Raw genomic sequence first — 24,085 nt, 5'->3', positions numbered from 1 at the left:
CAAATTTTTATTAAAACCTTATATTAATAAAATTATACTTTTAATCCTAAATTTCCAATTTAATCCTAACAAATTGATTAATTTAACTAATTAATTTGCTAACTATTTTCTAACTTAAAGTCTTGAGAGAGTAATGTTCCTTTTCCTTGTAAACTACCCAAATGGCCCTTCTAACTTCTTTGACCTCATGGCACATGCAGCCAATCATCACATCAATAATCAATAATGTACTAGAAGAGCAGATGTTAGCTTAGGTAAGAAATATATATAAAAAAAAAATACGGATGAACATTTTGATTTATTTGAAAAATAAATTATAGAAGAAAAAAGATAATTTTGTTATTGTAGAAATTTATATTAAATATCATTTAGTTTTATAAATTAATATTGATGAGTTAATTTTATAGATATCTTTTGCCTTTTAATTTATTATAATTTAAATATAAATATCAGTATTTGTTATAATCTATCTGCAATATTTTAAAAATTTATTCCTATACATTTATATTATTATTATCTATTTTTTATTAAATTTAATAAATTAATAATATTAAATCAATTACTAAATTAACTAATATTTATAGAATAATAAATAATTTATTGATAAATTTACTGGTTTTTTTTTTTTTTTTGCACCTTTATCAGTAGGTCTCAAATATTACATAATTTATTTGTTTTATTTTATTATAATTAATTAATTCATTTACTTGCTTTCACTGTCGTGTGTTGCACATACTTCACGAAACACTTGATAATCCAAAGACCGGATATCCACACGTCATGTGTTACGCACAGCACTTAATAATCCACACGTCACGAAGAGATTTTTTTTAATTCAAAAGTTCGTTTCTGTCCTATTTGACTTAAAACAAAAATTGGTTTGTTGGGCACTCAATTTGTCAAATAACAAAATATGTATTTAAAATTTGAAGATAAAAGCAAAAAAAAATTGACTGCAAAATAACCTCATATTTTTTTCTTTTTCTTAAATATATTTACATGTCTTATTTTAAATAGTAAATTAATTTAAATATTTTTGTGTAAGATAATCTCATACTTTTTTTTTCTTTTTCTTTCCTTTTTTTTTTTTTTTATCTGGTTTCACCACTTTTTATTATTTATTTGCATTATTAGTTGTATAGTTTATTAGTTTACACTATAAGGTTTGGCTATAAATACTCTTACTTTGGACAACTTGTAATGCATCCCATAACATAAATATCCTAAACAAACATTCACAAATATTTCTGATCAAGAGAGCCATGGAAGAAATTCTGAAAGCTGCTCTTGCCTACTTTGAACTTGGCAGCCATGAATTTAAGACTGGCACATTACGCTTCCTCCAAATGCTAGACCAGTGTACGAATGGCACCATAGGCCAATTTGATGAGTTCCTGAGAGAAAGGGGTCATGAACCTCTGTCACCAAGCATCCTTACGGCGTTAGGCAAGAAGCCTGATGACCATATTGGGTTCAACGATTTCTTGATTTTGATGTATATTATTAAGACCAGGAGGCCATGCTGTGATCTTTGTCAGGCATTTCTCAAAGGTCTGTATTTCACCTGCGCTGTATGCTTTGAGACAGAGGAAAAAACATTCAATTTATGCTTATGCTGCATAAGCAAGCAAAAGAATTGTCTTCACGGCCATGGTTTGTTGGTCGACAATTTTGCTATGCTCCACTCTAAATCCAAAGCTCTTGAACTGCAGCTGGTAAGATCATCACTTCCGATATATATATATATATATATATTTGCTTTATTTTTTGACATATGTTTCATTTTATATCTTTTCATCTTTTTTTTTTTTTATGAAGGAGAAAAACCCTAAACAACGTCGAATTCCAAATGATGGCCAACTATCCTCCAACTTCGGAGAAGGTCAGGTTAATTTATCCCATCATATTCTTGGTGGAAGACATTATAATCAATATGCAATGGTCTGTCATCTTCAACGTACAAGGGTCTATTGTTTGGCAAAATAAATTATGACTAATACAATATCTGTAAAAAAAGAAAAGAAAGGAGAAAAAGCTTTGCAGGCTTTATTAATTTTACACAATTGCTTTATATATAAATATATAAATATATATACATATATATATATATATATATATATATATATATATATATATATATATATAACTTATTTTAACATGTAAGCATAGTATTATTGTATAATTTGTAAACTTATTTAATTATTTTCAATAGAAATTTATATATTAATTAGTTAATATGTTAATTTCTTAATTAATTAAATAATAATTATAATTCTAAAAAATAATATATAGCCAATAAATTACTTTTTCAATTAAGCAACGTTTTTCAATCCTAGAAAAATAATATATTAATTTTATTTTAATATTAAATTATATAAATTAATGTATTAATCAATAAATTAAATAAAAAAATTGTCTTACATATTATCAATAAAATCTTATATTGAATTGTTATTCAACCTAGTACTAGTCAGATTTTATATAAACCGAAAATATATATATATATAATAAAAATAATAATAATAGTAGCAGTACATCATTAGTTTTGATAATTTTAGTTGATTTTGTTGGTAAATTCTTATTGTAATCTATCTGAAACATACATCGCAAACTCCAAAATATTGATTATGGTTTTGTTGCAGATTCAGCTCCATGATCTATTCCAGCATCTGGAAGGGAGTTATATCTCCAAAGAAACACAGCACAAACCAGTAGTTTTTGGTTCTTCCGGCGACTCGGAGATAACACCAGCAAAGTGTGCAATATCGGGTGAAAATGGGTCGTGGTTAGCTCGGACCAAAGCCACCATTGCGGTGGTCATCGCCGATATCTAAAGTTTAATGTGATCAAAATTCCGTTCCGTTTATATAATAATAAATAAAAGGTGTGCATGTGTGTGTGGTTTGCCATGAAGGCATGGCTAAATCTGTGGCTGTTTTCTTTCTTTTGAATAATGCGTGTGTCTCATCCCCTTCCATGGGATGTTATTTAAATAAAAGATTTGTGTTGTGGTGCTTGCTTAAAGTATATAACTTGCCGTATGCGATTACGCCTACAACTGTTTTATTACCTAGCAATCTCATTTAGAATTATTGTCATAAATAAAGCATATTAAAAAATTAAAAAAACAATATAGAAATGTAGAATCATATAAGGAAATATTGAAAAATGAAAAATAAAAGGTTAATTACCTCTCTCTTTTATCTTTGCATTATACATAAATATTAACTGATTGACTCGTTATCACTCAAAATATAAAATAATATATATTTTTAAATTTAGCATTATAAATATTTCTAATGTTAAGATAATGATAAAATCTTTTTATCATATAATAAATTTATCTATAAGTAGATCATTTTATAGCTTATAAAATTTATTCTAATTATTTTTATAGCTAGTAATAAATAAATTTAATATATTATTAAAAAAACACTGAAAATTCACATCTATTATAAAAGTATATTTATTTCAATAAAATAGTATGATAGTATTGACATTAATATTCCTAATAAAGATAATATAATAGGACTAATTCTATTTTAACTTTTCTTTCATCAAACATTTCTTCTATTAAAACTCTAATCTAGCACTAATATATGTTAAACCTTGACCTATCATATTTTCTTTTATTTTCTATTTTATCATGATTTTTATTTGATATATGTTTTTGTAAAAATAGTTATCATTATCGTTACAAATTTTATATATTGTTGACCATAACATAAAGTTATAATAAAATAATTCAATTATTAATAATATTAACTTTAGATAATGATATTACATAAGTATTAATTTATTTTAAAAATTTTCAATTTTATTCTAAATTATTTTTTATATTTTTTATTTTATATCTTCATTAAATATTTAGAAAATTTTCAGAAACAGGAAAAAAAAGGAAAAGTGAGAAAGAAATAAATGTAGAAATGGAAACAACTTTCAAAAAACGAAGGGGACTAAATAGGAACCCAACGAAAAAGATCATTCTTTTTCTCTTTTTGACATAAAAAATAAAAATACATGTTAATATCAAATAATAATAGAAAAATATTTATTTCTAATAATCATTAATCGTATTACTAGAATAGTCAATTCTATTTCTACGAAAAATACGTTTCACTTAGTGACACTAAACTATTTATCAATTTCATATTATCTGACTATCAAATTTAATTACTTCAGTTTTTTTGCCACTTCTAGAAGAACTTAATACTCCACGTCACCACTCTCACAATAGAAGAATTCATTACTTCATAAAGAAAGAATCTTATAACTTTATAACTTTAAAAAATAATAATATATATTTAAAAATTAATAGATATAAAATAAGAAAAAAATAAATAAATTATTATCGACCTAAAAAATAAACAGGAATGGACCAGAATATAAAACTTCCATACAGGAAAGGTCGCTGGTTATACTAAATATGGTATCAATTGTGGCTAAGGATATGGTATTACTATATATGCTTTATATTATCAAGTTCAGATGGGTTTTCAAGAAAGAATAGAAAAACATTTTTTTTTCTTGATATTATATGTTCACAAGATAATGAATGGAGGGTCGAATATATACATTTTAAATTAATTGTTATGATATACTAAACCAATTTTAGTTGTGAAAATTCAAAGTTTTGTTCGAATTTAACTAAATCTCATTTTCTAAGGATGAGTTGAATTCAATAACCTACTCAATATATTATAACTCCATTAGATAACTCTATAAGAAAAAGATTAAATAATAAGTAATTTCTATAGTTGGATATTCATTACTCCATTACATTTTTATGCATTATTTAAATGAATTAAAAATTATATATCCTAGAGCTTTTGATGAAGATCAAACCTTACAATGACAAAGAAATTCCTTACCAACTGGATTAATTTATTTGCATTATTAGTTGTATAGTTTATTAGTTTACACTATAAGGTTTGGCTATAAATACTCTTACTTTGGACAACTTGTAATGCATCCCATAACATAAATATCCTAAACAAACATTCACAAATATTTCTGATCAAGAGAGCCATGGAAGAAATTCTGAAAGCTGCTCTTGCCTACTTTGAACTTGGCAGCCATGAATTTAAGACTGGCACATTACGCTTCCTCCAAATGCTAGACCAGTGTACGAATGGCACCATAGGCCAATTTGATGAGTTCCTGAGAGAAAGGGGTCATGAACCTCTGTCACCAAGCATCCTTACGGCGTTAGGCAAGAAGCCTGATGACCATATTGGGTTCAACGATTTCTTGATTTTGATGTATATTATTAAGACCAGGAGGCCATGCTGTGATCTTTGTCAGGCATTTCTCAAAGGTCTGTATTTCACCTGCGCTGTATGCTTTGAGACAGAGGAAAAAACATTCAATTTATGCTTATGCTGCATAAGCAAGCAAAAGAATTGTCTTCACGGCCATGGTTTGTTGGTCGACAATTTTGCTATGCTCCACTCTAAATCCAAAGCTCTTGAACTGCAGCTGGTAAGATCATCACTTCCGATATATATATATATATATATATTTGCTTTATTTTTTGACATATGTTTCATTTTATATCTTTTCATCTTTTTTTTTTTTTATGAAGGAGAAAAACCCTAAACAACGTCGAATTCCAATGATGGCCAACTATCCTCCAACTTCAGGAGAAGGTCAGGTTAATTTATCCCATCATATTCTTGGTGGAAGACATTATAATCAATATGCAATGGTCTGTCATCTTCAACGTACAAGGGTCTATTGTTTGGCAAAATAAATTATGACTAATACAATATCTGTAAAAAAAGAAAAGAAAGGAGAAAAAGCTTTGCAGGCTTTATTAATTTTACACAATTGCTTTATATATAAATATATAAATATATATATACATATATATATATATATATATATATATATATATATATATATAACTTATTTTAACATGTAAGCATAGTATTATTGTATAATTTGTAAACTTATTTAATTATTTTCAATAGAAATTTATATATTAATTAGTTAATATGTTAATTTCTTAATTAATTAAATAATAATTATAATTCTAAAAAATAATATATAGCCAATAAATTACTTTTCAATTAAGCAACGTTTTTCAATCCTAGAAAAATAATATATTAATTTTATTTTAATATTAAATTATATAAATTAATGTATTAATCAATAAATTAAATAAAAAATTGTCTTACATATTATCAATAAAATCTTATATTGAATTGTTATTCAACCTAGTACTAGTCAGATTTTATATAAACCGAAAATATATATATATATAATAAAAATAATAATAATAGTAGCAGTACATCATTAGTTTTGATAATTTTAGTTGATTTTGTTGGTAAATTCTTATTGTAATCTATCTGAAACATACATCGCAAACTCCAAAATATTGATTATGGTTTTGTTGCAGATTCAGCTCCATGATCTATTCCAGCATCTGGAAGGGAGTTATATCTCCAAAGAAACACAGCACAAACCGGTAGTTTTTGGTTCTTCCGAGCTCCGGAGATAACACCGGCAAAGTGTGCAATATCGGGTGAAAATGGGTCGTGGTTAGCTCGGACCAAAGCCACCATTCGCGGTGGTCATCGCCGATATCTAAAGTTTAATGTGATCAAAATTCCGTTCCGTTTATATAATAATAAATAAAAGGTGTGCATGTGTGTGTGGTTTGCCATGAAGGCATGGCTAAATCTGTGGCTGTTTTCTTTCTTTTGAATAATGCGTGTGTCTCATCCCCTTCCATGGGATGTTATTTAAATAAAAGATTTGTGTTGTGGTGCTTGCTTAAAGTATATAACTTGCCGTATGCGATTACGCCTACAACTGTTTTATTACCTAGCAATCTCATTTAGAATTATTGTCATAAATAAAGCATATTAAAAAATTAAAAAAACAATATAGAAATGTAGAATCATATAAGGAAATATTGAAAAATGAAAAATAAAAGGTTAATTACCTCTCTCTTTTATCTTTGCATTATACATAAATATTAACTGATTGACTCGTTATCACTCAAAATATAAAATAATATATATTTTTAAATTTAGCATTATAAATATTTCTAATGTTAAGATAATGATAAAATCTTTTATCATATAATAAATTTATCTATAAGTAGATCATTTTATAGCTTATAAAATTTATTCTAATTATTTTTATAGCTAGTAATAAATAAATTTAATATATTATTAAAAAAACACTGAAAATTCACATCTATTATAAAAGTATATTTATTTCAATAAAATAGTATGATAGTATTGACATTAATATTCCTAATAAAGATAATATAATAGGACTAATTCTATTTTAACTTTTCTTTCATCAAACATTTCTTCTATTAAAACTCTAATCTAGCACTAATATATGTTAAACCTTGACCTATCATATTTTCTTTTATTTTCTATTTTATCATGATTTTTATTTGATATATGTTTTTGTAAAAATAGTTATCATTATCGTTACAAATTTTATATATTGTTGACCATAACATAAAGTTATAATAAAATAATTCAATTATTAATAATATTAACTTTAGATAATGATATTACATAAGTATTAATTTATTTTAAAAATTTTCAATTTTATTCTAAATTATTTTTTATATTTTTTATTTTATATCTTCATTAAATATTTAGAAAATTTTCAGAAACAGGAAAAAAAAGGAAAAGTGAGAAAGAAATAAATGTAGAAATGGAAACAACTTTCAAAAAACGAAGGGGACTAAATAGGAACCCAACGAAAAAGATCATTCTTTTTCTCTTTTTGACATAAAAAATAAAAATACATGTTAATATCAAATAATAATAGAAAAATATTTATTTCTAATAATCATTAATCGTATTACTAGAATAGTCAATTCTATTTCTCTGAAAATACGTTTCACTTAGTGACACTAAACTATTTATCAATTTCATATTATCCCGACTATCAAATTTAATTACTTCAGTTTTTTTGCCACTTCTAGAAGAACTTAATACTCCACGTCACCACTCTCACAATAGAAGAATTCATTACTTCATAAAGAAAGAATCTTATAACTTTATAACTTTAAAAAATAATAATATATATTTAAAAATTAATAGATATAAAATAAGAAAAAATAAATAAATTATTATCGACCTAAAAAATAAACAGGAATGGACCGGAATATAAAACTTCCATACAGGAAAGGTCGCTGGTTATACTAAATATGGTATCAATTGTGGCTAAGGATATGGTATTACTATATATGCTTTATATTATCAAGTTCGGATGGGTTTTCAAGAAAGAATAGAAAAACATTTTTTTTCTTGATATTATATGTTCACAAGATAATGAATGGAGGGTCGAATATATACATTTTAAATTAATTGTTATGATATACTAAACCAATTTTAGTTGTGAAAATTCAAAGTTTTGTTCGAATTTAACTAAATCTCATTTTCTAAGGATGAGTTGAATTCAATAACCTACTCAATATATTATAACTCCATTAGATAACTCTATAAGAAAAGATTAAATAATAAGTAATTTCTATAGTTGGATATTCATTACTCCATTACATTTTTATGCATTATTTAAATGAATTAAAAATTATATATCCTAGAGCTTTTGATGAAGATCAAACCTTACAATGACAAAGAAATTCCTTACCAACTGGATTAATTTATTTGCATTATTAGTTGTATAGTTTATTAGTTTACACTATAAGGTTTGGCTATAAATACTCTTACTTTGGACAACTTGTAATGCATCCCATAACATAAATATCCTAAACAAACATTCACAAATATTTCTGATCAAGAGAGCCATGGAAGAAATTCTGAAAGCTGCTCTTGCCTACTTTGAACTTGGCAGCCATGAATTTAAGACTGGCACATTACGCTTCCTCCAAATGCTAGACCAGTGTACGAATGGCACCATAGGCCAATTTGATGAGTTCCTGAGAGAAAGGGGTCATGAACCTCTGTCACCAAGCATCCTTACGGCGTTAGGCAAGAAGCCTGATGACCATATTGGGTTCAACGATTTCTTGATTTTGATGTATATTATTAAGACCAGGAGGCCATGCTGTGATCTTTGTCAGGCATTTCTCAAAGGTCTGTATTTCACCTGCGCTGTATGCTTTGAGACAGAGGAAAAAACATTCAATTTATGCTTATGCTGCATAAGCAAGCAAAAGAATTGTCTTCACGGCCATGGTTTGTTGGTCGACAATTTTGCTATGCTCCACTCTAAATCCAAAGCTCTTGAACTGCAGCTGGTAAGATCATCACTTCCGATATATATATATATATATATATTTGCTTTATTTTTTGACATATGTTTCATTTTATATCTTTTCATCTTTTTTTTTTTTTATGAAGGAGAAAAACCCTAAACAACGTCGAATTCCAATGATGGCCAACTATCCTCCAACTTGAGGAGAAGGTCAGGTTAATTTATCCCATCATATTCTTGGTGGAAGACATTATAATCAATATGCAATGGTCATCATCTTCAACGTACAAGGGTCTATTGTTTGGCAAAATAAATTATGACTAATACAATATCTGTAAAAAAAGAAAAGAAAGGAGAAAAAGCTTTGCAGGCTTTATTAATTTTACACAATTGCTTTATATATAAATATATAAATATATATATACATATATATATATATATATATATATATATATATATATATAACTTATTTTAACATGTAAGCATAGTATTATTGTATAATTTGTAAACTTATTTAATTATTTTCAATAGAAATTTATATATTAATTAGTTAATATGTTAATTTCTTAATTAATTAAATAATAATTATAATTCTAAAAAATAATATATAGCCAATAAATTACTTTTTCAATTAAGCAACGTTTTCAATCCTAGAAAAATAATATATTAATTTTATTTTAATATTAAATTATATAAATTAATGTATTAATCAATAAATTAAATAAAAAATTGTCTTACATATTATCAATAAAATCTTATATTGAATTGTTATTCAACCTAGTACTAGTCAGATTTTATATAAACCGAAAATATATATATATATAATAAAAATAATAATAATAGTAGCAGTACATCATTAGTTTTGATAATTTTAGTTGATTTTGTTGGTAAATTCTTATTGTAATCTATCTGAAACATACATCGCAAACTCCAAAATATTGATTATGGTTTTGTTGCAGATTCAGCTCCATGATCTATTCCAGCATCTGGAAGGGAGTTATATCTCCAAAGAAACACAGCACAAACCAGGTAGTTTTTGGTTCTTGTGACTCCGGAGATAACACCAGCAAAGTGTGCAATATCGGGTGAAAATGGGTCGTGGTTAGCTCGGACCAAAGCCACCATTGCGGTGGTCATCGCCGATATCTAAAGTTTAATGTGATCAAAATTCCGTTCCGTTTATATAATAATAAATAAAAGGTGTGCATGTGTGTGTGGTTTGCCATGAAGGCATGGCTAAATCTGTGGCTGTTTTCTTTCTTTTGAATAATGCGTGTGTCTCATCCCCTTCCATGGGATGTTATTTAAATAAAAGATTTGTGTTGTGGTGCTTGCTTAAAGTATATAACTTGCCGTATGCGATTACGCCTACATTTTATTACCTAGCAATCTCATTTAGAATTATTGTCATAAATAAAGCATATTAAAAAATTAAAAAAACAATATAGAAATGTAGAATCATATAAGGAAATATTGAAAAATGAAAAATAAAAGGTTAATTACCTCTCTCTTTTATCTTTGCATTATACATAAATATTAACTGATTGACTCGTTATCACTCAAAATATAAAATAATATATATTTTTAAATTTAGCATTATAAATATTTCTAATGTTAAGATAATGATAAAATCTTTTTATCATATAATAAATTTATCTATAAGTAGATCATTTTATAGCTTATAAAATTTATTCTAATTATTTTTATAGCTAGTAATAAATAAATTTAATATATTATTAAAAAAACACTGAAAATTCACATCTATTATAAAAGTATATTTATTTCAATAAAATAGTATGATAGTATTGACATTAATATTCCTAATAAAGATAATATAATAGGACTAATTCTATTTTAACTTTTCTTTCATCAAACATTTCTTCTATTAAAACTCTAATCTAGCACTAATATATGTTAAACCTTGACCTATCATATTTTCTTTTATTTTCTATTTTATCATGATTTTTATTTGATATATGTTTTTGTAAAAATAGTTATCATTATCGTTACAAATTTTATATATTGTTGACCATAACATAAAGTTATAATAAAATAATTCAATTATTAATAATATTAACTTTAGATAATGATATTACATAAGTATTAATTTATTTTAAAAATTTTCAATTTTATTCTAAATTATTTTTTATATTTTTTATTTTATATCTTCATTAAATATTTAGAAAATTTTCAGAAACAGGAAAAAAAAGGAAAAGTGAGAAAGAAATAAATGTAGAAATGGAAACAACTTTCAAAAAACGAAGGGGACTAAATAGGAACCCAACGAAAAGATCATTCTTTTTCTCTTTTGACATAAAAAATAAAAATACATGTTAATATCAAATAATAATAGAAAAATATTTATTTCTAATAATCATTAATCGTATTACTAGAATAGTCAATTCTATTTCTACGAAAATACGTTTCACTTAGTGACACTAAACTATTTATCAATTTCATATTATCCGACTATCAAATTTAATTACTTCAGTTTTTTGCCACTTCTAGAAGAACTTAATACTCCACGTCACCACTCTCACAATAGAAGAATTCATTACTTCATAAAGAAAGAATCTTATAACTTTATAACTTTAAAAAATAATAATATATATTTAAAAATTAATAGATATAAAATAAGAAAAAATAAATAAATTATTATCGACCTAAAAAATAAACAGGAATGGACCAGAATATAAAACTTCCATACAGGAAAGGTCGCTGGTTATACTAAATATGGTATCAATTGTGGCTAAGGATATGGTATTACTATATATGCTTTATATTATCAAGTTCAGATGGGTTTTCAAGAAAGAATAGAAAAACATTTTTTTTTCTTGATATTATATGTTCACAAGATAATGAATGGAGGGTCGAATATATACATTTTAAATTAATTGTTATGATATACTAAACCAATTTTAGTTGTGAAAATTCAAAGTTTTGTTCGAATTTAACTAAATCTCATTTTCTAAGGATGAGTTGAATTCAATAACCTACTCAATATATTATAACTCCATTAGATAACTCTATAAGAAAAGATTAAATAATAAGTAATTTCTATAGTTGGATATTCATTACTCCATTACATTTTTATGCATTATTTAAATGAATTAAAAATTATATATCCTAGAGCTTTTGATGAAGATCAAACCTTACAATGACAAAGAAATTCCTTACCAACTGGATTAATTTATTTGCATTATTAGTTGTATAGTTTATTAGTTTACACTATAAGGTTTGGCTATAAATACTCTTACTTTGGACAACTTGTAATGCATCCCATAACATAAATATCCTAAACAAACATTCACAAATATTTCTGATCAAGAGAGCCATGGAAGAAATTCTGAAAGCTGCTCTTGCCTACTTTGAACTTGGCAGCCATGAATTTAAGACTGGCACATTACGCTTCCTCCAAATGCTAGACCAGTGTACGAATGGCACCATAGGCCAATTTGATGAGTTCCTGAGAGAAAGGGGTCATGAACCTCTGTCACCAAGCATCCTTACGGCGTTAGGCAAGAAGCCTGATGACCATATTGGGTTCAACGATTTCTTGATTTTGATGTATATTATTAAGACCAGGAGGCCATGCTGTGATCTTTGTCAGGCATTTCTCAAAGGTCTGTATTTCACCTGCGCTGTATGCTTTGAGACAGAGGAAAAAACATTCAATTTATGCTTATGCTGCATAAGCAAGCAAAAGAATTGTCTTCACGGCCATGGTTTGTTGGTCGACAATTTTGCTATGCTCCACTCTAAATCCAAAGCTCTTGAACTGCAGCTGGTAAGATCATCACTTCCGATATATATATATATATATATATTTGCTTTATTTTTTGACATATGTTTCATTTTATATCTTTTCATCTTTTTTTTTTTTTATGAAGGAGAAAAACCCTAAACAACGTCGAATTCCAATGATGGCCAACTATCCTCCAACTTCAGGAGAAGGTCAGGTTAATTTATCCCATCATATTCTTGGTGGAAGACATTATAATCAATATGCAATGGTCTGTCATCTTCAACGTACAAGGGTCTATTGTTTGGCAAAATAAATTATGACTAATACAATATCTGTAAAAAAAGAAAAGAAAGGAGAAAAAGCTTTGCAGGCTTTATTAATTTTACACAATTGCTTTATATATAAATATATAAATATATATACATATATATATATATATATATATATATATATATATATATATATATATATATATAACTTATTTTAACATGTAAGCATAGTATTATTGTATAATTTGTAAACTTATTTAATTATTTTCAATAGAAATTTATATATTAATTAGTTAATATGTTAATTTCTTAATTAATTAAATAATAATTATAATTCTAAAAAATAATATATAGCCAATAAATTACTTTTCAATTAAGCAACGTTTTTCAATCCTAGAAAAATAATATATTAATTTTATTTTAATATTAAATTATATAAATTAATGTATTAATCAATAAATTAAATAAAAAAATTGTCTTACATATTATCAATAAAATCTTATATTGAATTGTTATTCAACCTAGTACTAGTCAGATTTTATATAAACCGAAAATATATATATATATAATAAAAATAATAATAATAGTAGCAGTACATCATTAGTTTTGATAATTTTAGTTGATTTTGTTGGTAAATTCTTATTGTAATCTATCTGAAACATACATCGCAAACTCCAAAATATTGATTATGGTTTTGTTGCAGATTCAGCTCCATGATCTATTCCAGCATCTGGAAGGGAGTTATATCTCCAAAGAAACACAGCACAAACCAGTAGTTTTTGGTTCTTCTGACAGCTCCGGAGATAACACCAGCAAAGTGTGCAATATCGGGTGAAAATGGGTCGTGGTTAGCTCGGACCAAAGCCACCATTGCGGTGGTCATCGCCGATATCTAAAGTTTAATGTGATCAAAATTCCGTTCCGTTTATATAATAATAAATAAAAGGTGTGCATGTGTGTGTGGTTTGCCATGAAGGCATGGCTAAATCTGTGGCTGTTTTCTTTCTTTTGAATAATGCGTGTGTCTCATCCCCTTCCATGGGATGTTATTTAAATAAAAGATTTGTGTTGTGGTGCTTGCTTAAAGTATATAACTTGCCGTATGCGATTACGCCTACACTGTTTTATTACCTAGCAATCTCATTTAGAATTATTGTCATAAATAAAGCATATTAAAAAATTAAAAAAACAATATAGAAATGTAGAATCATATAAGGAAATATTGAAAAATGAAAAATAAAAGGTTAATTACCTCTCTCTTTTATCTTTGCATTATACATAAATATTAACTGATTGACTCGTTATCACTCAAAATATAAAATAATATATATTTTTAAATTTAGCATTATAAATATTTCTAATGTTAAGATAATGATAAAATCTTTTTATCATATAATAAATTTATCTATAAGTAGATCATTTTATAGCTTATAAAATTTATTCTAATTATTTTTATAGCTAGTAATAAATAAATTTAATATATTATTAAAAAAACACTGAAAATTCACATCTATTATAAAAGTATATTTATTTCAATAAAATAGTATGATAGTATTGACATTAATATTCCTAATAAAGATAATATAATAGGACTAATTCTATTTTAACTTTTCTTTCATCAAACATTTCTTCTATTAAAACTCTAATCTAGCACTAATATATGTTAAACCTTGACCTATCATATTTTCTTTTATTTTCTATTTTATCATGATTTTTATTTGATATATGTTTTTGTAAAAATAGTTATCATTATCGTTACAAATTTTATATATTGTTGACCATAACATAAAGTTATAATAAAATAATTCAATTATTAATAATATTAACTTTAGATAATGATATTACATAAGTATTAATTTATTTTAAAAATTTTCAATTTTATTCTAAATTATTTTTTATATTTTTTATTTTATATCTTCATTAAATATTTAGAAAATTTTCAATTTTTCATAAAGGATGTTAATTTGTAAGTTGGTGATTTATTTCAATTTTCTCATGTCAGTTATAAATATATGTGTAATTAATTAGTTAATAGATTCAAATCTCAGTACTGATAAATTTTAATAATTATTTGAATTATCCTAATAAATAAAATATCAAATTATTTTTTTTATTATAATTAAATTCAACTTCTTTCTCATTTTGATAAATAAATCTTTATAAATTATTTATAATTAAAAGTAGCTACTCAAGCCAAAAGATTTATTCAAATAGACTCAAGAAAAATCTTTAGCTTCTCAATTATAAGTGAAAAAGAAAACCAAGTTTAGATACATCTCAATACAACTGAAGTTTAAATACATTTTTATAACCTTAATTAATGTCATAGCTAATACACTGTAAAAACTTATTTAACAGTTGCCTATAATATATTATTGGATGATAATAAAAATAAACTTTCTGCAAAACTGACTCAGTATTTACCAAAGTAGGTAATAATTATACTAAAGTCTAAAAATTATATTTATAATAAATCAGTAAGTCGATATATTAAAAAAATATTTCCAAACTGTAATGGTTTTTTATTTTTTTAATTGACAATAAGGACTGAAGAAAAATAGGCATAAAATCATTGGAAATTTTTTTAAAAAAGAAATTATTAGTCATAGAAAAATTATTATTCACAAAAAAATATTTATATATTTATATACATGTAATTGTTTTTATTTAGTAAATTAGTATTAACTATTTAACTTGTTATTACTTAAAAAATAAAAAGTATATATATTTTTTTAATAATTCTTATGATTTATAAAATTTAAACTGATTAATGTAGCTATCATTAAATAAATTTAATATATTGTCAAAGAAAAATTAAGATTCACATATGTTGTAAAAGTATCTTAATACAATTTAAATAATAATATAATAATAGTAATACTTTATTTTACTAAGATAGAATATAGCAAACACTTTTCAATATGAATTTTGCTTTTTTTTTTCTTACTTTAAAAAATTATAAAATTAAATCTTTAATTCTAGTATTATATGTAGATATAGATATCTAAAATATATTTAAGCTATTATCACTATTTATGATAAATATAATTAAATAAAAACTTGCCAATTTATTTTTTAAGAATATTTAAAATGTAAAGAGATTATCCAAATTATTATAAAAAATTTATAATATGTTTAAATTATGTCAATTATTTCGAAATTAATGTCAAAGCTTAATGATGAGTTAATAATTTATTATTTTGGATAATACCATTGCTCATGGCACTACTAAATAAATAAATTTCAATTGTGGTTTTTCTTCAAATATTTTATTTTATTGTTCATCATTATGAAATAAAATAGAAAAATGAATAATTTTTCATGAAAGTACGATGCACATGAATATTAATAATTGAACTCATTAATGCACTCTTTTATTAGCCTAAGTCTAGAGTAGATATTATATTTTATTTTAATTCAAGATTCAATTGAAGATAATATTTGTCATAATTTCCTATATAGTTGAAGTTCTACTTCAAAAAATGTATATTCTCATTTTCTAAGGAAATTTTTCATTAGTAAATTTAACAAAATTATATAAGATTTTAACTAAAAGACTAAAAGTTATATAAATATTTCTAAATAATAAATATTCAGTAAATAATAAATTATTCTTAAAACTAATTAAAATTTTGATAGGGAGATTAAATATTAGTTAAAAAGGTTTACAATAAATAATTCTTAATAATAATTGCCAATAGACTTTATTAGTAACAATTTTAAAAATATTTTTAAAATTTTTATTTATTATTATCAGTCGTCGTTGTTGTCATTGTTAATCATTATTTTCTTGAATATGTTTATTATAATTAATTGTACAATATCACTTTAAATAAAAGAGAAATATTTATATTTATCTAAGACTTTTAATAGAATGATTTGAAAGAGTTTACAATACAATTAAATGATCTAATATCTAATTTTATACATATATATATATATATATATATATATATATATATATATATATATAAAATAAAATCTCATTTATATTTATGCATATAACATAAGTAAAATCAACAGATAAGGAATTTATCTTCATCTCACTTATAAATTTTTCTAAATAATATAATTTTAGTTTATTACATTATAGGATTGATAATAAAATATACTATGTTAATAATTTTATATTAACTCTTTCGTATTGATAATTAATTAATTTATTTAAATTTAATAATATATTAATACTTTCTTATCTAATAAGATAATATATCTTTTTAACTTAAGGTACAAATTTTTTTTAATTAAAATTCGTTATAAAATAAATTATAGTCTGTGTTTATATTTTATTGTTATTCTTCATAATTAGATCTCATATTCACAGAAAATTATGGTTGAAACTAATTATTTTTAATTTTGTTTAAGTAGATAGATTTCTATAATACAAAATACACCTTATCCACTAAGAAGTGTCAATACTCCTAATTGTTTATTTTGAATTGCTTGCCTCTCACATTCCTCTTTCCAACCTCACTTTCTTCTTTTAACAATTTTTTCTTTTTTCTTATTTTAAATTTGTTCTCTTTCTTAAAATCTATTTTTTAACCAATATTAAAAAATTCTAGATGTAAATTTGATATATAATTAATGAATTATTTCAATTTTAGTTAACCTAAATAATTAAATAATTAGTAGAATTTGGAATCTTCGAATTCCATACTTAGCCCTAATTAGTAGTATATTTTATAATATATCTCTTTAATATTTTAATATAATTTATAATATATAAAAGCACGAAGATAAACTGACTAAAATACTCTTAGAATTAATCAGTTGTTATTAATATTATTTTACCCTAATTCTATTTGTAATTAATTTAATTTTCTAATTTTAATATAATTGATTAGTTTTTAATCTAATTCAATCCTAATTCTATAAAAAATTCATTAATTACTATATCATTAAATATATATATATATATATTTATATATATATATATATATATATATATATATATATATATATATATGTATGATGAAATTCAAATAACTGAACATTAATTTTTTCAAAAATTGCAAGTTAATTACTTCAGTATAATCAACATATTCTTATATACTAAACCAATTATCCATTAAAATTTTATAAATGTTTTGCTCCTTGATCATGAAAATTTAAAATTCATCTCTTCTAATAATTTTTTTATTACTATTTTTAAAAAAAATAAAGATTCTATTTTTATTCAATTATAATAAAATTACTATCAAAAGTATTATATTATAAAATTTTGTAAGAAATTATTAAAATTAAAATATTGAACTTTTTTCATATTTATTTCTCTATTAACATAAAAAAATTATTTCAATATTTTTATTAAATAATTACTAAAATAAAATAATTAAATCATGTTAAGAAAATAAATAAAATAATTATTCAACTATAATAAATTATTTTTTATAAATAATAATTTTAATAAAAAATATAATTAGATAAACTAAACACATAAAGCTTAATATCGATAATGAGTTATTAAATCAAAGCAAAAGAAAAAATTTAAGTATTTTATAATTTTATTTGAAGTCTATTTATTCATTAAATTTGTGAAATATATAATAACATATAGGAAAATGCTCGTGCAATAGTAAAATATATTTAATAAAATGATGTTATATACTAATTTATCAAATGTAATTAATTCGGGCCTCAGCATTCATTAGTGGTTGTAAATCATTAAAACTGAGTCATCAGTCTTCGCAGATTATCAGTTTCTATTTTGCGGAGGTGATTAATAATTGTGTTCTACTTGATCCTGTGGATGATTAGACATTGGCAGCAGAGGAATATATTCAACAGCATTGTGCAGTAACTACAGTTCATGAGAGTTGCAGTGATAGAATTCAGTGGAAGCACAATGCAGCAGGTATGCTTACTGTTTCTGATTCTTGCCAGAATTTGCATTTTACTTTTAACGGGAGATGCTCAGCTTCTTAGTTAACGCTAGATAAATAGCAATAAAATGCTTCTTTTAAAACTTTCAAAACCACCTGAAACTTATTTCTTCTCCTCATTACAGTATGTTTTATTACAAGGAAAACATAACTTTTTTTTCTGATTTGGAAAATATTATTTTCCCACTAAAACTAAGAAAACTTGTATTCTTTTTCCAGGTTTTCAGCTTGAGGCATTCAAAGAAGAGGATTGATTTGGATCAGAGAAATCAACTCTCTGGTTTAGCAGGTAAAGGTAAAGGCAAAAGGAAGAACTTGAGTAATAAGGTAAAAGCGTACTGGGCAAAAGTTCTGATTAAGAGAGTGCTTTCAAGAAACCCAAAGTTCTGATTAGACCTCTAGCAGTCAATAAATGGACACCTAAATCTACTTATCCATTAAATGTACATTAATAGATACTAAAATAGAAATTGAAATTTTCTATGGGAACGAAAACTAATACATACTTGGTCTTTGGGAGGTGTCTATTAAATGGTCCAACCATAAAGGAGACCATACATGAGTTTTTCTGCTTGTGAGCTGCTGGAAATTCCACTCAAATAAAAATTGTTTAATAATAGTTGAGCTCAAACTTATTGGTGGCCGGCTGCTTTACAAATCGTTTAACTGCGAACCCACCAACTTAAGCAAGCTTTAAATAAGCTTCCCAACCAAAGTCGTGCAGATATTGAAGTTTCATAGGAATAAGCTTCCAGGTAGCCATTATGGCAGATTTTGGAAAAATATCAACTACCACAGAAAAATGCTAATATTTGTAAGAAATTAGTCACGAATTACATACATTTACAAGAGATACTATAGTTACCACATTCACATAGAAATTCATCAGCCATTGGAGCATATACTACACACGGCAAAAATTCCAAGAAAGAAAATATAGCACTGATCTAAATAAAAGAAAGCTTTAATGCTGACTAGAGCGAGAGAACCAAGATTGGTGCTGGAAGATTGTAAAGATGATTATAACAACTTCTCCAAACGGCCGTGAATGATTAAAGTATACATATATGATAATATGAACATTTATTTAAACTGCGCACAACAACAGATACTTACATATAAATTCTGCTAAAATACTTTACCTAGCTCACGCCTTATCAATTAGCCTCGGTTACTTCTCGAGCAACAATGAGTTCCTCTAGAAAATCAGCACTACCATTGTCTGAAGGCATCATAATCTCATCCTCGGCAGTAAAATGGTATCTCTCTCCAATAGCTCTTAGAAGCTGGTATACTTCAAACATCGTGGGCCTTTCCTTGGGATTTGGCACTACACAAGTACATGCAATTTTAAGGAACTGGAAAATTTCATTATCAACACCCTTCCCTACCAAATTTACGTCCAAGGCTTCATGAAGTTCAGTGTTACTTGACAGCTGAGTGATCCATTCAACTAAATTGCCCTTGAAGCTTTCAGGAGCTTTAGCCACATGGGTAGGTTTCTCACCAGTCACCAGCTCCAGAAGTACTGTTCCAAAGCTATAAACATCACCCTTTGGAGTAGCCACCAGAGTTCTTGTATACTCAGGAGCAACATAACCCAAATCCCCAAATTCTCCATTCACAAAGGTACTCAAATGTGTATCAATTGGATTCATTAGCCTGGCAAGGCCAAAATCAGATATTTTAGGTTCAAAATCTGCATCCAACAAGATGCACTTAGAGCTTATATTTCGGTGAAGGATACGGGGGTTACAGTTATGATGGAGCCATGCAAATCCTTTTGCTGCCCTTATTCCAATTTTGAGCCTCAGGGGCCATTCCATAGGCTTCTTACCCTCATCTACAATGTGTAAATTATCATAAAGGGTTCCATTTGGCATAAATGTATAAACCAAAAGCCTTTCCTTATGAGCCATGCAGAAACCTAAAAGAGGCACGAGGTTAGAATGTTTCACACTCCCCAAAGTAGCCATTTCAGATAGAAATTCTTTTTCAGAGTGCTGTGAATCCTGCAATCTCTTAACCATTAGTGAAGTGCCATCCTCAAGTTCTGCTTTATACATAGTCCCTGTTCTTCCAGACCCAATTATATTCTCTTTGTTGAAACTATTAGTAGCCTTCATAAGATCATTCAATTTCATTTTAGAAATTGATTTCTCAAACATAGAAACCTGGAACAGCAAAAATCTTCTTCATCAATCCTAGAAGAATAAGCAATTTCTAAACACAGTAAACAACAAAATTTGCAAGATTTTAAAAGAGATGCATAAGTAACTTGCCTTAATGCCTTTTGTTCCCTTTAAACTCTTTGCCCATTTATTCCCTTCGGGATCATCATCCTTCTTCTTCCTCAACCTAGATACCTTACGGTAGTAGAAGAATAGACCAATACCCACACCTATTGCAGCAGCAGTCACCCCAGCAACTGCTGCCCCAGCAATAATGCCAGTCGAGCTCTTTGAACTTGCAGTGCAGGCATACAAAGGCGCCCCACACAATGCTAGATTATTTGCATAACTATCTGCTGGAAAGGTAACATTGATGAACCGTGGCACTGGTCCACTCAGAAGATTGTTTGCTACGCTAAATGTCTTAATTCGAGCAAGCAAGCCAAGTTGTGGTGGAATTTGACCTGTCAAGCGGTTATGGTCAAGTTTAAGAACATTCAAATAGCTACAATTCGCAAGGGCCACCGGTATTTCCCCAGAGAAATTGTTGGATGAGAGTTCAAGAGATGTCACATACTTAATTATATGAGATATATCAGCTGGAATAGATCCCGAGAGCTCATTGCTTGAAAGATCTACACCTGTTATACTTGTGCAATTCTGGAGGCCTATAGGAAACCTACCCTTGAGCCCCATACCTGAAAGCCGGAGATTCAAGACCTTGTTTTCATCAGGATGCCAACATTCAACCCCAACAAATTTACAAATGTATCCTTCAGTTTTGTTGTTAAAATCCCAGGAAGAATTCAAGTTATTCAAAGGATCTTCAAGTGAGGCTTTTATACTCTTCAAGCAAGCAATATCAGTCTCAGTAGCATAGCTCAAACTACAGCTCAGCAACAACCAGAGACTGCTGCTAATTAAAAGCATAGAAACTCGTCTACCCAACATCATTTGCACAAAGAAATCCATCAACGTTTATTAAAAGAACCCCCTTAAACTGCTATCTTTGCACATTCGAGCTCGAAAATAACTGTAACCACAATAATTCAGCTTCATAACATCATACCTGGAAGGAATTCGAAGTCAACAAATAAAAGAAGCAAAATTCAGCATCCTAAACAAAGATTCAGAATATATCCACATAAATACTCAAATTCATATACATATACAGCAACAGTTAAAGATACATAAGCAACAATAACACTAGTAATTCAAGTACAGTAGCTGCAAATTTTCACCTATAAAAACAAGCACAAAAACAAAACTCAAAAACCAAGAATCACCCAGTTGACCAGGTAAGAGCTTGATCAAAACTAAAAATCACATGAACACAAGTAAAATCTAGAAATCGAGAATTACCCACCTGAGATTTTCAAGAACCCAAAACTGAAGAGATCGAAGCCAAGCAACAGCAGTGAAAAAGCATCAAGCTTTACTTTCCTTTCTTCGCAGAAATAAGAAAGAAAGAGCCTTCAAAGAGAAAAGAAAAAAAAGGGTCTACGTTAATGGTTTGAATATTCAAAGCTATAAATAACAATAATAATAATTAAAGCACAAACCAACCCAATTAAACAAGAATAGTAACAGAAAGAGAAGAAATGGGAAACAAAAGTTAAAGATTGGGTGTGAAACTGAGAAGTTGAGAAAGAGAGAAAAAGATGAGTTTTTTTTTTTTTTTCTCTTCTTTGTGATGGTTTTTTTGTTTGGTCTGTTGGTTCGTCGGGTCAAAGACGCAATGCCATTTTCTTTCTAAAGCAGAGCGACGACCAGACTTGCAAGAAAGAGAAAGAGAGAGAAAGAGTGAGCAATGACATTTCAGTGCTTTTTCTTGACTTGCTTGTTTTTTTTTGTCTCCTCTATTTTTTAACAAATATCAAAATTTAAATATTTATTACTATATTATATTATAGAAGAGAAAAGGAAACAAGCAATTAAATTTGAAGACTTTCTGCCGTTCCTTATGGTCTTTATCTCTTATACATATAAGATTGTAATAATTAATAACTTTAATGATGATGATAATCTTTATTTAATTATGCCAAAACTCATGGTCATCCCACTTGAATAGGAACATGAGAACACTCCATTAAGGTTTTTCCATAAGAATGTTATGGGCTCTAGAGAGTAATGCTATTTATTTAGTGATACTTTAAAATTAATTTATTATACTATTTAACATAGTATTATAATATTAGTAGACAATTTCTATAATTAATAAATGAAATAATACCTAATCAATTGATATAATAAGTTAGTACAAATATATTGAATTAAATAGTAATTTTATTCCACTTAAAATTTAGCTTAAATGGCAATGATATTAAGTAAATATCTTGAGTTTGAATTTCATTTTCTTACTAAATGAGATTTTATTTTTACGATGAATATAAAAAAATAAATACTTCAGCCTGTATAATTAATGGCTCATCAGATTTCTATAAATTAAAAGAATAATTTTTTTTTTGTATTGACTTTTTAAAAAAATTAACTTTTATATATTTAGTCAGATGATAAATATATATTAATTTAAAAAAATTATATTTAAGTTATTTTCTTCCAATTTATAGTACGAAAAATAATGAGTATAACAATGAAAATGAAGATTGTGTATTAATTAAGTCAAAAGTGATGGTCATCCCACTTGAAAAATGGGAACACCCGGTAAAGGTTCTTTCAAGGGAATGTTATTGGCTAAATTTTATCAAGAGGCTATTTGATGACAACAATGCTTAAAAAGTTAAAATTTTATTTGTCAGCAAAACGGTAAAAACTTTTATTTATATGCTATTTTAAATTTATATGAAATTTTATTAAGATATA

At 26.0% G+C, this 24,085-nt stretch overlaps 5 protein-coding genes across 6 annotated transcripts; 4 read left to right on the top strand and 1 right to left on the bottom strand.

The window, feature by feature from the left end:
* The first annotated feature begins 1,194 nt into the window (after positions 1-1,194).
* LOC125370651 lies at positions 1,195-2,834 on the top strand. Its single transcript, XM_048376951.1, has 3 exons — positions 1,195-1,715; positions 1,819-1,887; positions 2,643-2,834. Exons 1-3 carry the CDS (start codon positions 1,263-1,265, stop codon positions 2,832-2,834), a joined length of 714 nt encoding a protein of 237 aa, XP_048232908.1. The 5' UTR covers positions 1,195-1,262.
* Positions 2,835-4,962: 2,128 nt separating this feature from the next.
* On the top strand, positions 4,963-6,502 carry LOC125370650. Its single transcript, XM_048376950.1, has 3 exons — positions 4,963-5,481; positions 5,585-5,653; positions 6,401-6,502. Exons 1-3 carry the CDS (start codon positions 5,029-5,031, stop codon positions 6,500-6,502), a joined length of 624 nt encoding a protein of 207 aa, XP_048232907.1. The 5' UTR covers positions 4,963-5,028.
* Positions 6,503-8,715: 2,213 nt separating this feature from the next.
* On the top strand, positions 8,716-9,402 carry LOC125370749. Its single transcript, XM_048377495.1, has 2 exons — positions 8,716-9,235; positions 9,339-9,402. Exons 1-2 carry the CDS (start codon positions 8,783-8,785, stop codon positions 9,393-9,395), a joined length of 510 nt encoding a protein of 169 aa, XP_048233452.1. The 5' UTR covers positions 8,716-8,782; the 3' UTR covers positions 9,396-9,402.
* A 3,058-nt stretch (positions 9,403-12,460) lies between these two features.
* Positions 12,461-14,295, top strand: LOC112536187. The gene is made up of 3 exons (XM_025158802.2): positions 12,461-12,979; positions 13,083-13,146; positions 13,910-14,295. The coding sequence occupies exons 1-3, from the start codon at positions 12,527-12,529 to the stop codon at positions 13,921-13,923; spliced, it is 531 nt and encodes a 176-aa protein (XP_025014570.2). The 5' UTR covers positions 12,461-12,526; the 3' UTR covers positions 13,924-14,295.
* A 5,790-nt stretch (positions 14,296-20,085) lies between these two features.
* On the bottom strand, positions 20,086-23,104 carry LOC8259729 (probably inactive leucine-rich repeat receptor-like protein kinase At5g48380). 2 transcript variants are annotated; one of them, XM_015724232.2, is made up of 4 exons: positions 22,829-23,104; positions 22,629-22,735; positions 21,374-22,331; positions 20,086-21,265 (listed from the first exon to the last, which is right to left on the bottom strand). In XM_015724232.2, the coding sequence occupies exons 3-4, from the start codon at positions 22,232-22,234 to the stop codon at positions 20,249-20,251; spliced, it is 1,878 nt and encodes a 625-aa protein (XP_015579718.2). In that variant the 5' UTR covers positions 22,235-22,331; positions 22,629-22,735; positions 22,829-23,104; the 3' UTR covers positions 20,086-20,248. The 2 variants fall into 2 exon arrangements, with proteins under 2 accessions (XP_015579718.2, XP_025014560.2); XM_025158792.2 differs by having other exon boundaries at positions 22,629-23,104.
* Positions 23,105-24,085: the final 981 nt, after the last annotated feature.

This window comes from Ricinus communis, chromosome 7, assembly GCF_019578655.1.
Source record: "Ricinus communis isolate WT05 ecotype wild-type chromosome 7, ASM1957865v1, whole genome shotgun sequence".
Classification (NCBI taxonomy): Eukaryota; Viridiplantae; Streptophyta; class Magnoliopsida; order Malpighiales; family Euphorbiaceae; genus Ricinus; species Ricinus communis.
Note: the sequence above shows the minus strand (reverse complement) of the source record. Positions and strands in the feature narration are given on the sequence as shown.

Bases quoted from the DNA above. Each gene is read 5' to 3' on its own strand.
- LOC125370650 (XM_048376950.1), top strand. From the start codon at position 5,029: ATGGAAGAAATTCTGAAAGCTGCTCTTGCCTACTTTGAACTTGGCAGC. The intron at 5,482-5,584 runs GTAAGATCATCA...TTTTTTATGAAG, and splicing joins AAGCTCTTGAACTGCAGCTG to GAGAAAAACCCTAAACAACG. The intron at 5,654-6,400 runs GTTAATTTATCC...GTTTTGTTGCAG, and splicing joins CAACTTCAGGAGAAGGTCAG to ATTCAGCTCCATGATCTATT.
- LOC125370651 (XM_048376951.1), top strand. From the start codon at position 1,263: ATGGAAGAAATTCTGAAAGCTGCTCTTGCCTACTTTGAACTTGGCAGC. The intron at 1,716-1,818 runs GTAAGATCATCA...TTTTTTATGAAG, and splicing joins AAGCTCTTGAACTGCAGCTG to GAGAAAAACCCTAAACAACG. The intron at 1,888-2,642 runs GTTAATTTATCC...GTTTTGTTGCAG, and splicing joins CCAACTTCGGAGAAGGTCAG to ATTCAGCTCCATGATCTATT.
- LOC125370749 (XM_048377495.1), top strand. From the start codon at position 8,783: ATGGAAGAAATTCTGAAAGCTGCTCTTGCCTACTTTGAACTTGGCAGC. The intron at 9,236-9,338 runs GTAAGATCATCA...TTTTTTATGAAG, and splicing joins AAGCTCTTGAACTGCAGCTG to GAGAAAAACCCTAAACAACG.
- LOC8259729 (XM_025158792.2), bottom strand. From the start codon at position 22,234: ATGGATTTCTTTGTGCAAATGATGTTGGGTAGACGAGTTTCTATGCTT. The intron at 21,266-21,373 runs GCAAGTTACTTA...TTGCTGTTCCAG, and splicing joins AGGGAACAAAAGGCATTAAG to GTTTCTATGTTTGAGAAATC.
- LOC112536187 (XM_025158802.2), top strand. From the start codon at position 12,527: ATGGAAGAAATTCTGAAAGCTGCTCTTGCCTACTTTGAACTTGGCAGC. The intron at 12,980-13,082 runs GTAAGATCATCA...TTTTTTATGAAG, and splicing joins AAGCTCTTGAACTGCAGCTG to GAGAAAAACCCTAAACAACG.